This window comes from Tasmannia lanceolata, unplaced genomic scaffold (assembly GCF_043159265.1).
Source record: "Tasmannia lanceolata isolate RefF3 unplaced genomic scaffold, GAP_Taslan_0.1 ptg000013l, whole genome shotgun sequence".
Classification (NCBI taxonomy): Eukaryota; Viridiplantae; Streptophyta; class Magnoliopsida; order Canellales; family Winteraceae; genus Tasmannia; species Tasmannia lanceolata.
In genome coordinates, this window is record NW_027518690.1 from 10,646,419 (window position 1) to 10,661,700 (window position 15,282).

General features: G+C 37.5%; 1 protein-coding gene across 9 annotated transcripts in view; it reads left to right on the forward strand.

The window, feature by feature from the left end:
- The window catches only part of LOC143889756 (uncharacterized), a 71,340-nt gene that overhangs the window by 9,022 nt on the left and 47,036 nt on the right, over positions 1-15,282 (forward strand). For 8 of the 9 annotated variants that reach the window (XR_013254926.1, XR_013254927.1, XR_013254925.1 and 5 more), the window contains 9 exons: positions 1,790-1,933; positions 2,198-2,296; positions 2,410-2,535; positions 2,701-2,763; positions 5,658-5,765; positions 7,236-7,346; positions 8,996-9,159; positions 13,419-13,497; positions 13,989-14,090. Coding sequence is in view for 4 of the 9 variants with exons in the window: in XM_077394087.1 (XP_077250202.1) it covers positions 1,790-1,933; positions 2,198-2,296; positions 2,410-2,535; positions 2,701-2,763; positions 5,658-5,765; positions 7,236-7,346; positions 8,996-9,159; positions 13,419-13,497; positions 13,989-14,090 (996 nt within the window). In the remaining 5 variants the exon portion in view is untranslated. The remainder of the gene's footprint in view (positions 1-1,789; positions 1,934-2,197; positions 2,297-2,409; positions 2,536-2,700; positions 2,764-5,657; positions 5,766-7,235; positions 7,347-8,995; positions 9,160-13,418; positions 13,498-13,988; positions 14,091-15,282) is intronic. The other variant, XM_077394089.1, reaches the window with a different exon arrangement.

Genomic DNA, 15,282 nt, shown 5'->3' on the forward strand with positions numbered 1-15,282 from the left:
TAGATTAAAAAAAAGTCACCATTCAAAAAAAAAAAAAAAAAAAGTAGAAATTTTTATTATAGAAAGGCGGGAAAGGGGCGGGGAATTTTTCCCCGTAGTTTGCGGGGTGGGGATGGGGAATTTTTCTTGAGGCGGGGACGGGGAGTGCAACATCCGGCCCTGCCCATGTGATTGGTGGATTTAGCGCATCTATTGGCCAATCTGATCCTTCTCTTCTGCAGCAGGTCTAAAGAGTATTCTTTCTGCTAAGTCAGTTCAAAAAAATGTTGCAACTCTGGGGGAATCATAATTTTTGTTCAAAGCTAACTTGTACAGCGAGGGGCTTAGTTAGATATTTCATTTCGTTTCGTCCTGGGAAATGAAACGTAACTGGTTTCTATTCCATTTCATTCCATTTTGGCCTGTTTCGGCTGAAATGAAGTGTTTCCATCCCGTTTCGTTTGGGATTTCATACCGTTACTCTCTTCCTCTTGCCTCTTCTTAGTTCTCTGCTGAAGAATGGGAGAAATACATGGAACTGGGTATCTATATGCAAAGTCATTTATGTAATTTTAATGTCTATTTACTTAAGATTTACATGTAAATACCCCATTTGGATTTATTAAAAATAGTTTCAAGACTTAATTCTAAAAGGATAAAAAGTCAACCTTCTAGTTCTAGTACAAAATCCGAGTCAAAATCTTAACTTTCAAATGATGGGGTATTTTTCCAATTTAAAAAAATTCGTAAATTCTATCATGTCCGAACATTAAATCCCAAAAGTCCGGTAAAAAAAATCTCATAATTTGGTCTCTAAAATTTTTTCATCTGGTCGGGCACCAGTAAGCAGAGAATAGCCATGCTGTACGGCCATAAAATCCCTACCAAGTTGAAGGGAAAGTTTTATAAAATAGCTGTGAGGCTAGCCATGCTGTACGGCTCAGAATGTTGGGCCACCAAGAAGCAGCATGTGCATAAGATGAGTGTAGCGGAGATGCGAATGTTTAGATGGATGTGTGGCCACACAAGGTTAGATAGAATTAAAAATGAAGACATTCATAAAAAGGTGGGGGTGACATTAATTGAGGAGAAGATGAGAGAGCACCGCTTAAGATGGTTTGGAAATATCCAACGTAGGCTTTTGGATGCTCCGGTGAGAAAAGGCGACTTGTGCCAAATTGATGGAGTAAAAAGAGGTAGGGGCAGACCGTAAACAACTTGGGTAGAAACAGTGAGGAAAGACTTGATAGCTAGGAACATAACAGAGAACATGACCCTGGATAGGATAGAATGGAAGAAAATGATCCACGTAGAAGAACCCAACTAGAACCAGGCTTAGAGCTGGGTAGATTCCTTTTACCTTCTTCATGAATTTTTTTTCTAAAGGATTCATTTAGCTGACCCCAACTAGTTTGGGACAAAGGCTTTGTTGAGTTGAGTTGTCGGGCACCGGTAAACACAAGCATTTCAGCTGACGGTGTTTTTCCTTTTTGTAAATATTGGATCTTTACAACCTTAATGTTATATTGGATTGGGTTGCAGAGGGTGAACCTGTTGTTTTCACAACAAATGATTTAGGCTTAGATAAAGTAGTAAACACAAGCATTTCAACTGGATTTACAGACTCACATAAAGTAGGAAACTGGGAACTATATATTTACAATGCTTCCATTTGGTAGCAGTGTGTGATTTTATATATTTGCATTTATATATGTAACAAACTAACAATAATCTCATTTTAACACTGTGTACTTCTCTGTTTCTTTCTGATGGTGTGCTGAGTATCTGATTTAGTACATTTGCAATTCAGGTTAAGGATCTCTTGCTTGAATTAGGCTCAGTTATGTCAGATGGTATTATATCAAGGGATTTTGTCCTGAATAACTCTCAGAGTCTACTTTCCTTGGTTAGAAATTGCAATGTTTCACTGCGCTGGCTTTTACTCCACAGATCTGTAAGCACCTTCCTATTTTGCTGCTACTACTTTTTTCTTATGGGAGGCAATACAATGGGGACCGAAACCATGATAAATCGTGCTTAAGAGAAATTGAACTATTTCATTTGCATTGTCTTTCCCAAATTGCTTGTATTGTCCCCCTAAAACTGAGTTCATGAGTTATTGAATAGCTTCAAGCTACCGTCCTTCCTGTTTGATTTTCACTTCTTGGTAAAATGTTTGCTTTCTTCGATTTTTATGCTTTTTTTTTTCAATTTGCAGAGCATTGACAAAAAGATAAGGGACACAATTACTTTAGTTGGGACTGCTCATGCAGTTGAGGAAGATACCCTATTATTATTGCTACTGAAGACCTCCCAAGTAATGCCTCCATTTGAGCTGTTTACCAAAAACCTAGTCGGGGTTGTCATTGTTCTTTACCAAAAATATTGCTTAGAAATTTTGGTTTGATCACTCAAAATTGCATATCACAGCTTGAGTTTGAGTTGAAACAACTATATAAAGAACTTTTGGACACCAAAGAAGCTTTGTGGCAAGAAAGCAGACGCTGTGTCTCAGTCAGTATGCAAGGATTATCTGAGTACTACTCTGGGTCTCAGGTATGTTTCAACATATTATCTTGTAACATAATAGTTATTTCCAGTTATTTTTCCATACTCCTGAGCTATGAACTCCTGATAATAATTTATTCTTAATTCCTGCATCTATTTAATGTGTTGCATTCAAAACCTTACTAAAAATATTTGGTTCTGATGTTGATGTAGGCTTTGTCATGGAAGATCAAGGATCAAAGTCTGAAGGACTTGTTCCAGAAATTGTCTTTGGAGGTTAGTGGTCTCATTTTCTTGTTTCTGGGTTCACTTGCATAGAAAGAAACCCTCTTGTTGTTATATAAAGTTATAATCAATAGTGCTGCATTTCTTATATCTTTCATCATGTTCTACACTAGTTGGGTAACAGCATATATGTTGGTTGTGTAATGACGGAAAAACTACAACAGTATTGAACTATGACAGAAACTACGCAGTGCAGGTAAAATCAGTGATCCACTTGATTTAAACAAGGAGTTTCATCTCACAGTCCAGAAAAAAATAATTGTTCAGAATTAAAGCATAGAGAACCCGTAAATAAGTCTAAATACTTAGAAAGCTCAATTTTATGGTTCTAGCATGGGAAATCCTGGCCTTTGAAAGCCAATTAATTTTTTTTTTGAATGGTTTGAAAGCCAATTAATAATTTCTCGGCACTCATATGCCCATGGAATTCGGGTGTCTCCAACCTTCTTCTGATATTCCGGCTCCATTCTGAAGCTAAACAAGTTGTTCTTTATCAAATAAATCATGATTGGAATGACGATTAACTGGGGCACTCGAAAATGCCGAGGTACGTGTTTAGTGGGTCATCCTTGTTGTGCACTTTTCCTCCCAGGTTTTAACAGTTGAGTCCAGATCCGCTGCTACTTGATAAAGTCGTTGCACCGCCTGGTTTGATTGAAATCTCTTCACTGCGGTCAATACTCATGAGGATATGCTGGCCTTATGACATTGAATCCATAATCTTTTACAGGAATATCCACTTTGATACCAAGCTGATGCGAGCTAGGGGTAAGAAATATTTTTATAGCCACAAACTTGTTCTTGTGAAACTACCAATTTCTCCAAAAGCTTAAGCTGTTGGAGATGGCGTTATTTAATCTTTTATACTTTAACACTCTCCCTTACACGTGGCCCCTCTTTTTAGTGTTGGCCTACATGTGGCACATGTGGCTCCTCCTTTTGGGTTGGCCATTACATGTGGATTTTTAATAACAAGGAGGTTTGAACTCAGGACCTTGCTTTGATACCATGTGAAACTACCAATCTCTCCAAAAAGCTTAACCTGTTGGAGATCGCATTATTTACTATAACAGTTATTAAAGGATAATCTATATTGATATTGATGAAATTGCTTTTAAAAAATATTAGATCAATGATCTTCACAATAGTTCATAAAATATCCAGAAAGTCAGTCATTTAGTTTCCCTGCAAATTCAAATATACAATCCCAGTACCCTGATCTTTTGATCAAAATGTATAGACCTGAATAGTATATTGCTGAAAAGGGAGTATCTAAGAAATTTTGCACGGCCTCTCTTTTTTCAAGAGAGAAGAGTCACCGCAGAGTTGAATTTGTCGTACTCATTTAATCAAGGAAGCTGGATTCTTCCCTGGGAGTGGGGAACTGCGATTCCCCGGTTCGCGAATCCAAAATGGGAATATTCTCGAATCCCCCAAAACTGGGAATCCCGGTTCGGATTCGCCAGAAACCCGATTCCCACTTTTGGGAATCACGATTTATGATTCCCCGGAAACGCGATTTCCACTTTTGGGAACCGCGGTTCAATGTTATGTGAAACACGATTTTCTGGCCATTCCCCGAAGATTCCTTTGCGATTCCCAACTCTCCAACGATTCCCGACGATTCCCCTGCGACTCCCCGACGAATCTCCAGTGATTCTCCGGCGACTATCCGGCGACTTCACGATTCCCACTCTGACTTCATGATTCTCCGACCATTCCGGGAGCCTTCGATTCTCGCTTTCGATTCCCAGTTCAATTCCCGCTCTGGCAACCTTGCATTTAATTCATTTGGGGTTGCATTTCTCTCCTGAAAAAGAGGGGCTGCAAAATTGCTTTTGCAAAATTACCTAAACAGCCCCTGCTGAAAATTACTGGATCACACAAAATGTCAAATCCTTGAAATTTTAAGAATGAGTAGAACTTCGCCCCAAGACCGGAGACTGTGTTGGGAAATCATCCTTGTAATTGAGGAGTGTATGAGATGAGTTCAAAACACTGTAATCAATGAAAGAACATCATTCTCTGAGAAAATTTCAGATCACTGTAAGCAGTGAAATTAGTCAATCTCAAGAAAGGACATTGATCCGGGGTTGAAGAGTAGCCCATCAAAATGTCCAAATGATGCTGAAATTTCTGATCGACATTTCAGATCTGAAGTTCGCAGCAAAAAACATCAATTGTGAAATTGTGCAGAAGTTTTATTATCATTGGACGAAATTCCAGCACCACAAAACAGAAAATATCTATAATCATCCCCTTGATTTCTTTATAACCCTTAGTTACCTAGGAACTGAACTCTAGACTCCTAGCCAATGTAAAAAAACCCTGAATCTTTTAGGTCCCATGCAATCTGTTGTAGTCTTTTTCCTAATCTGTTGAAGTCTAATTATACAAGTGTTGGGTTGGGTGTAATGTCTCCCAAATATGGACCTGCAAAACCCTACTAAATAATTATGAAAATTACTTGGGAAGTCATCATAATGTCATACTTTCAGTAACAATAGGGGCTCTTAGAATTCCAGCTTCATTTGTCCGCATATCCTCTGTAGACATAAGTAAATATTATTCTAACGTTGGCAGTAGTAAATGTCCATTTGGGCGCCTTGCTTTCTCCTCCTTTGATCTTCTTTCTGAAATAAGTTTTGATTATTTTTGGGCGCCTTTGATAGTTATATTGTGCATTACTTTGTGTATGCATTAGCCTGGTTATTTTGCACAGCAACTCCTTCTATCTCTTTCCACTTATTTAGTATTCGTGAATGATGTTGTTTATAAGATGACCTCTTTTGGTTCTCAGTGGTTGTACATGTGCAGGTGTAGATCTTTCTACTGCTTTAAGTTTTTCTTAGCAACATTATTGCTGAGGGAACTTTTATTTGCAGGTTAGCTTGTTAGACTACACAAAATCTGTAAACACAGGCAGGAAACTTTATCATGTAGTCTCTGTGTTGAAAGAAGTTGAAGAATTTTACCAGGTACTTTTTAACGAGGTATCAACTCTGTAAGTGTTATTTGTTTTGCCTCACTTATAACGTCTTTGTTTATGTGTAATTTCTACTTTGTTTATGGTATAAGTTACATCTTTTATACTTGTGCATAAGAAGTTTCACGCCCATCTTTATATCACATTAAGATTTGTCGTAGAAATTTCGAATTTGGTTAAATGGCCACAGGAAATGTTATTTTCTTGAAGTTGTTGGGGTTTTGGCATGTGGTTACATATTACACTAAGTGGATCGTTTAGATGGCCGTAATGCGATTGCAAGCATAAATCACTCTCTCGTAAAATAGTTCAACTGAAATTGTTTTAGGGTGGAATGTATTTGCAATGTTTGGATTGCATGCAATTTATCCTGCGGAAATCTATTACATTCTTTTGATGACATCCTTAGCTCTTGAAAGTAGAATAATTGTTGTTGGTTAACAAAATGGGTAGACAATTCCAGAAGATATTGTATCTTAAATTTTATATTTTTGAAAATTATACATGACCTGGTTAGCTTATTCAAATGTCATTTTCAGTATCTATAAACGATTTTTAAATATCATATTTTTGAAATATTAACCACCAAAATATTTGAACTAATGAAGATGATTAAAGATAAATAAATGAATTGCAGTGAATTGCTAGCAACTACTATGATGAATAAATAATATTTTAATTCTTCAATTAGTTTATTTTGGGGATTTTCATGTCTTGCCTTGGGTGGAAATTGTTCAGAGTTTTTGCAAGGCCGACGTTCAGGAAAAAGAAGGAAAATTCTATAGCACAAGGGCACTTTGGTATACCACAACGATTTAAAATGATCATGTCGGTTAGTTCTTTTTTTATTTGTTTTTTTTTTTTGCCTGCTAAAAAGCCACCGCATGCATGGAAAGAATGCAAGGATCAAACATCGGCTTCAGCCTGAATTGTGATCCAAACCGAAGTTGAAGTATTCCTTGGAAGTTTATAGAAGTCCATGTTAATCTTTAAAAATCTTGGAAGTTTATATAAGCCCTTGAAAACGATGAAAATGTAAGATGCAACTTCAAGAAATTCTAGAATAAGAAAAAAATGCACAGTTACCTGACTTCAACAAATTCTAGAATAAGAAAAGAAAAATAGAAACTTTGTAGCCAACACACAAGCAATGCAACTATCCATAATGGCTTAACAAGATCAAGTACCTAGTGGCATGCATTGTTGCGGATGTTTGGAATAATAAGGTTTATTCTACACAGATATTGTACATGTTTTGAAAGTTGGTGATTGTGCCATTTCTTTTACTTTTCAACTTAATCATCTTGTTAATGGAATGATCATTAATATTTCCTTCATATATGATTTTGTTGGCGAAAAATTTATTATATTTCATTGTTTCATTTCTATATCCTTAATTTGGTTTTATTTAGAATCCTATTAAGGTGGTAATTTTAAACACATTTTCTGATTTAGATTATTTTGTCTAATATTTCAGATTGAAGAAAATTTGCAAATCAAGCAACACCTGCTTCGAATTCAAAAGTGCTTGCAGGATATGCTTAGAGTTCTCAATTTAAACTCAGAGTCTCTTTCTACAATCTCTGTGGTATTTTTGGAACTCAGGCCCTTTCCTATTGTAACAAAGTTTGTGGGCATCTTTTATTGTAAAATGAAAAAAATGCAATATTTATTTTCTTTTTCCTTGAAATGTTGGTGTTGCATTTGATACGGCGTTTAATTGGTTTTTTCGCTTAAATTATTGCTTATGATAAGAACACCGACATCATTTGGATAGAATCAGATTCCTTAGTTGCAGTCAGCGTTCTCAACAACAAATGGCTCTGCCCATGGAAAAAGAAACCCGTGTTGGATGAAATCAGGGAAGCACTCTCCCTTTTCAAGCATTGGCGGATCACCCATTCATGGCGAGAAGCCAACGCCCCAGCTGACTTCCTCTCCAAAGACGACTGCCTTTGCGAAGGAGGCGATGTCCCTCTGCTCCAAATCATCCCCCTCGGTCGACATTGTTTCTATGGATGCATAGAACCTGACATAGATAGGTTGTTCCTAAGAAACCATCTCCATAGGATCATCCTAACCGTTTGATCTGTAGAGGCACAAAATGCACCATTTTGTAGACGTCCATTTTAAACCTCCACAAATCAACACTTACCATGATCCTATGAAGATGATTTCTTAGGGCCACCCTATCTATGTTAGGTCCTATAGAATCAATATCTAACATAACCGTCCCAAACAACATAGGCACCCACCCTATTTAAAAACTCTAGCTCAGAAAATCTATCCGAGCTCGAGCTCAGATACCATATATCTACACACACACAGATATATATACACACACACACACACACACACACACTTTCTGTTTTAGTCTTGTCCCTATTTCTAAATTTTGGATGGTTGCTGGTCCGTGTTCGTGTTGACGCGCGACACTCATATTTATGTCCACAAATCGTAGATTATCCCCTTAAATCAAGATCTAATTGTTGGTGTTGATCTCGGTAGGGTTGGTGATGCTCACATTGCCGTATGACAGTATCGTCAGAAACTTGAGTCCCATTTTCCCAATAGAAAAAAAGAATGGTGTTAAATATGGGCTGCACCGAATTGGATCTGATTATAAAAAGCTCTGCTACAAATTTAAGTTGTAGAAAAAGAAATTTGGATAAGAAGAATGGCCATCTCATATGCGGGAGACTTCTTTTATTCATCTCGCTTTCTATTTACAATTATATCCTTAATGAGGACTGAATAGAAAACAAGTACTTCGATGTAATTTCAGAAGTACCCTCCCACATTCTTTACCCTTTATTCCTATTTATATACTGAATATAGACCGTTTGTGAGATTTCTTGCTAGCCTAGAGGCAGGCACATTCGGAGTACAAGGCCTTGCTTTACACCTATAGAAACATCAGAAATATTAGGTTAGTCTTTGGGTAATTAATTTCTCTGAGGAATTATCTTTAAGTTTTCAATATTATATGAATAATAGTCATGCGTAAGGATTTGAAACCAAAGTTTTGCTAACTCTTGTGTAAGTCTCGATTAACTTTTTTTTTTCTTGAGCTACAAGTAAGAAAAAGAAAAGAATGGAGTTTCTTTGAATATTTTTGCAGCCCCTGTTATGAGTAGTTCTTGTTTTTCCCCCTTTCATGTAGCTCTATATGCCATCACCAGCAGTCTTTTTTTCAATAGATCTCATGTAGTGATGGAAATTAGTTATTTTTTGCAGATCACCTATGCTGTCTATGCTTGGGATTTTTTCGGAACTTCCACCAAATGTCTGTGGAAGAAGATTGAACAAGATCCATCAATTGTGCTCAATCTGCATTCCTACTTCCTCAAATTTCATTCGATGCTAGATGTACCATTAATACACATGTCACAAATTCGCAGGTTCTCTGGTCCAAACTTCAAAAAAATTTGGTGCTTGCAAAATAATTATTTGGTTTCATTGGATTTTTTCATGTTGCATTACTTTTTGTTTCACATATGTTACTGTGAGTTTCAGGTAGTGCACGAGTTCGATATTAATATGTAATAAAGAGCTCATAAGGACTTCAGTTTTCAGCACACTAGAATAAAAGATTTGACTAATATGACTGACACATAAATTGCTTTTCTGTTACACCTTGAAGTGTTCAATCAAGAATGGGGGTGTCAAATCTCCTCATTCTGTAAAAGCGGATGCACATGGCCCAATGGCTTTTGAGAATGGTAAGAAAAATTATTAGTAAAAAGAGAAATATGCAAAGTGCAAAACAAGTTTGACTGGACAGTCATCATGTCAAGCAAAAAGTAAATGATGAGCCATTGCTAGCACATCTTGTCCAGTCATTTCATGAGCTAATGGATATGCCTTCAATATGGAATGTTTTCGTCATTTTACAAGATTCCAGCTGAATTTCATACAGGAATTGAAATGTTTCAGTTTCGCTGATGACCAAAACCAAAATTTAAAACCTTGAATTGAGGTATCTTAAAATACGATGGACAGACCTCCATATGAGAAGTTCTAGTAGTATGCACTGGTGACACTAGTTGCATATTCAAGGTCTATATCAACTTGCCCACAATCTTTTGAAATCTGCCTAGATTATCAAGTGTCTGCAGAGAACCTATGATTAAGTTCAACTCCACCCTGTTAGGAGTTGGGCGAGTGTAGTTTGGAAGCCACAGTTTAGAAGGAATTTCTTTGATCACGAATTACCATCAGTGGGGAGGCTTCTGGAGTTACTGGAGGATATGGTTTTAAATTTCGACTGAAATCTGAAATTTCGGATTTCGGTCAAGACCGAAACCGGAACGTTACGAAACTGAAATTGGCGAAACGTTCCAAATTTCGGAAACCTAGAAATTGACCACTGATCCAATTTGAGTACCTCGGAAATTTCGCCAATTTTGGCCGAAATTTTGGGATTTCAGCTAGGTCCGAAATTATGGCGAAATGAAATTTCAAACCATGCTGGATGGGACTACATAAAGCAGGATGGCGAAGATAAAAAGGTTTGGATATGGTATATTTCTGGTGAATTTACAAGTCCTTCTATCATCATGTAGTGCCTAGCTCAATGTGTCCTCCATGGTGGCTAGAGTGTGGACTATCTTGGTCCCCCTAGAGTCGGCACTTTTGGCTGGGCAGCCCTTAAGGAAAGAATTCAGACAGTGGACTTCCTAAGAAAAAGGAAGATTCTCATCATTGATCATTGTGCTCTTGCATAGAGGTAGGGGAGTCATCGATCATTTATTCATCCCTTGCAGGTTTCCTAGAGACATGGAGTAAATTGGTTAGCGGATTCGGTATTTCATGGGTTTTTCCTGAAACTTTACTAGATTTGATGTCAGAATGGATGGCTAATCTGTGGAAAGAAAGAGGTAAAACTTGCTAGTATGTTTCTTTCTTTGCCACTTTATGGGTCATTTGGAAGGAAAGGAATGCTAGGTTGTTTAAAGGTAATTCAAAGAGTTCGTCATATCTATTTGTTAAAGTAATTGCTTTAAGTATCTCTTGGGTAAAGATCCTCCCCTCTTTCAAGTTCGTATCTGCCTACGACCTATGGGAAAGGTGGAGGAACATTTGTTTTAGTGTGGAAAGGAAACAGAGACCGGCTCAAGATTGTAAGCCCCTCCCTCGGGATTTTTAAAGCTTAACTTTGATGGATCTAGCTTAGAGAACCTCTGTCTTGGCATTGGGGGAGTTCTTAGATCAGAGTCTTGTGAGGTGATTTGGGCCTTTGCAGGGCCTATTGGGACGACAGACTCTTCAGAGGCTTAGGTGCGTGCAGTTTACCAAGGGTTGGAGCTGGTAAAGAAAAACCACCTTGATAATTTAGTGGTAGAAGGAGATTCATCTAATGCCATCGATTGGCTAAATGGGGCTCACAATCCTCCATGGAGATTTGATAGGTTTTTTGATGAGATATTCGATTGGGTGAGGCCTTTGGAGATTGTGTTTTCACAATTTCGGCGATCTGCTGATCAGGTGGCGGATAACCTAGCTAGACAAGGAGTCTTCAAGGATTCTCTAGCGCTTTATGAATCTCTTCCGCGGTGACATTCCCTTCTGTGATTTTGTTTATGTTGTATTTTTCCTCTTCTCGTTGTACTTTGACCATCTCGATCCTTTATAAATTTGGTTACCATTTTTTTTAAAAAAAAGGGTTCAACAAGAGTGTTGATAGGTGTTACACCAAGATTATCAGTCTCTGTCTGAGAGTGTCTATTGCCTATCCCCTTTGCTTTTGTACTTAACTGTGTAAATCCATTGGTACGTGTTAAAGTATAAAAGATAAATAACGCCTTTCTCCAACAGCTTAAGCTTTTGGAGAAGTTGGTAAGTTAACATGGTATCAAAGCCAAAGGTCTCGAGTTCAAACCTCCCGGATAGCAAAAATCCACATGCGATGGTCAGCCCAAAGTGGGACCACATGTGCCACGTGTACCAAGTGGGCCACATGTGTGGGGGAGTGTTAAAGTATAAAAGATAAATTACGCCTTTCTCCAACAGCTTAAGCTTTTGGAGAAGTTGGTAAGTTAACAGTACGCATAGGCCGTTTTATTTGAGTAACATAACCACATCCCAAGTATGATTTTTTCTAAGGCTTGCATTTTCATCTTCCATAGCTATCTTCCATTTGGGGTGTGCCATAGCCTCTTCTAGTCTTTTAGAGACACTGTGAGAAGAATAACTATAATGAAGGCTTTATAAGAGGGAGAAGATCTCTTTCCTTTTCTTAGAGCAATGGGTTAATTATGATCAATAGAAGAATAAAAAAGAGCTACAAGCAAAGATTTAAATTTCGGTTGTTGTAATCATCAACATCGATATCATGATCTCCCTTTTCCACAACAACAAGAAGTTTTCCAATTACTGCAACCTAAATCCTTTGTGGTGGAAACCCTATAATAAGTACCTTTTTGGCGATAGATTAGTGCAAAATGAAAGATACGGAAAAACCCCTAACTCAACAGAAACCCTGTAATAAGCACCATTACACCCTCTTTCCCTGGGGAAGAATATGGAGGAAGAGATTGCAGAAGAATATGGAGGAAGTGTTTGATGTGTTTTAAGCCCTCCCATTTGTATGAGAGGGTGAAATGGGAAAATCAGAAAAATCACTGCAAAAATCATGAAAAATCCATGGTTTCTTCCAGAATGAATGGAAACAGAGTGAAACACACCAGAACAGGGCAACACATAAGAAATCCTGAGTGATATGTTTCATTTTGTTCTTTGTTTCATTTTTGAAACAACACTAAGCGTTTTCTCTATTTCGTACGAAACAAAATTGTTTGATACCTATGGATTCACCTAAAGAAGGGTTAAGAAATTTGTGGAAATCCCAAATACATATTCAATCAACATAAAAGATGTGATCAAACCAAATTTACTTAGAAGTAATGCTGCAATGGAGATATGAAACTGGCTTGGGGCTTCCCCGCTTGGAAGCACATTTGGCTGTGACTCAAACATAGAAAGTGTTAGATTAGTGTCGGTGTGTGTGAGTTTACCTTTCCAAATATTTGACTAAAAAGAGGTGATAGATTTTGATCAAAGTTGACCTTTCCAAATACATGACTTAAAAGAGTTTGATAGATTTTGATCAAAGTTGACCTTTCCAAATACATGACTAAAAAGAGTTTGATAGATTTTGATCAAATGTGTCTTCATATTATGTTATACTTTTGGGTAGACGTTTAGATGGGCATTTTGTTTTACCTGATACAATGTCCGTGTAGGTGAAGTCACCTGTTTTTGTCTATGGATTTAGCGCCCTAGTTTTTCGTACTTGGAGATAAATTAAACAGTAAGTTTGAAGGAACACAGAAAAGCCTCATAAATATAGTGTAGGTGAAGTCACCTGTTTTTGTCTATGGAGTTAGTTTCTTCTGATTTCTATTTGTGCCCTGTTCTGCGACATTACATTTACTCTGTTGGTTATAAGATATCCGATCTGCATGTCTCCTTGCGTATGTAAAATTGCCATAAATGTTCCTTTTTTATTATCTTTAAGCATGATAGATTTAACATTTTCTGTTGATCTCATCTCATTCTGTGGTATATGCTCCAGAAGTTGTTCTCTGCATTTATTCTTACTTCCTTATTTCATTCATGGGCTTCAAAATCACAGAATATTTTAATTTCATACTTGCAGCCCAGATCTTCTGTCTGTGTCTAATTATTATTCCTCAGAGTATGTGGATCATATATGCACAACATTGGAGATCATACCTGTGAGTTCCCCTCAAATTTCTGGCATCGTGAATCGTTGCATTCTTATCTATCATGTCTGGCATTACATCTTTCCATTTCTCAGCAATATTTGGTGCTTATTTGTTTTTAGTGGCTGTCCATTCTAGTGGATTAGGCTACGTCTCATGAATGGTGTAGATAGATTATATTTTATCATCGGTTGAACATATACATTATGTTTAAAGGGATTTGGAAGGAACCATCGCAGAAGGCATTTTACGAGTGGGCTGTTGCATGAGAGAAAAGTCTGACTTGATTATATTGTTCTCAGAAGGCATTATATTGTTCTCTATCAGTTCAAAAAGGAAAGAAAAGTCTGACTTGATTTTGAATTGACCCTATTACTGTGTAGAAGAAATCATTTCTTTCTCATATTTGTGCTCTTTATTATCACCTGTATGCTTATGTCGGTAGTCACTTGTGTAAATTTTTTGTAGTCATTGACTCATTCCTCTTGTTTTGCTAAATGTAGGTGATTCTATTTAGAATCCTTAATGATGATGTGGTATGCACTTTACAACCATTTCACCTACCAAATCGTATAGAAAGGGATAATCTTCAGGATTTTCTGCAGGTATTGACTTTTCAAGTTTATTTCTTTCTCTGTTTTAGTATACCAATATTTAATACTATTGTGAACTGGATGCTTGGAGGAAGCTGACAATGGTGGCCTCTTCCTGAAGCTGGAAGTGCTACTACGAAGTTTGTTAATTTTTTCTAATGGTGTTGCTGTTGTCTTTTGGTCGTCTCTTTTAACCTTTCCTTAACATAGATCTGGACTCTAGCCTAAAGAGGCCTGCAACTAGATATTTGACATCTTAATGTTGCTTTTTAGATTTTTTTTTTGGAAAATGGTAGCCAATTTATTGATAAACGACCGAGATGGTCAAAGTACAGAGGAGAATACCAAATAGGAAAAGTAAGCACATTAGCTAAGATACAGTATTAAGGGGGGAGGGAATCATAAAGCACTAACACATCCTTAGAAACCCCCTCTCTCGCAAGATGATTGGCTATTTGGTTGGTAGAGCGGCGAATATGAGAGAAAGACGAAGAGAATCGAGCCATCCAATTGAACATTTCATCAAAAAGAGGATCAACCTGCCAAGGCGGTTTTAGGGATTTTTTAAGCCACCTTATGACATTCATAGAGTCTCCTTCTATTATTGCATTTCCACCCTATCTCTTGCTACCAACTTCAATCCTTGATGATCCACTTTCACTTCAGCTTCCATTGCATCAGCAATCCCAATGGGGCCAGCAAAGGCCTACCCTACCTCACCAGAGCTATTTCTTAAAACACCTCAAATTCTTGCCGGACCCTGATTTCCAAAGCTAGAACCATCGAAGTTAAGTTTCACAAAGTCGGATGCCGGAGAGGACCATTCTTGAGATATTTTGAGCTTGTGGTCCGTCGATGCACAAATTACTCTCCACCCTTTCCAAAGATCATAAGCCGAAACAAATCTAAAAGAAGGTAAGATCTTCCCCCAAGAGATCACGGGGGCGATAACTCTAACGAATAGAAATTCCGGCGACCAGGATATTTCTTTGAAGACTCTAGCATTCCTTTCTTTCCAAAGCACCCAGATGGTGGCTAAGAAGGACACTTTCCAGAGAGTTTTACCCTTTTTTTTTTCTAGGGTACAAATGACCGACTTTGAAGAAGATCAACAAGCTTTTCAGGGAATACCAAGAAATACCAAACCTGAGGAGCAATTTACTCCACACTTCTCTAGCCACTCTGCAATGAATAAGGAGGTGAT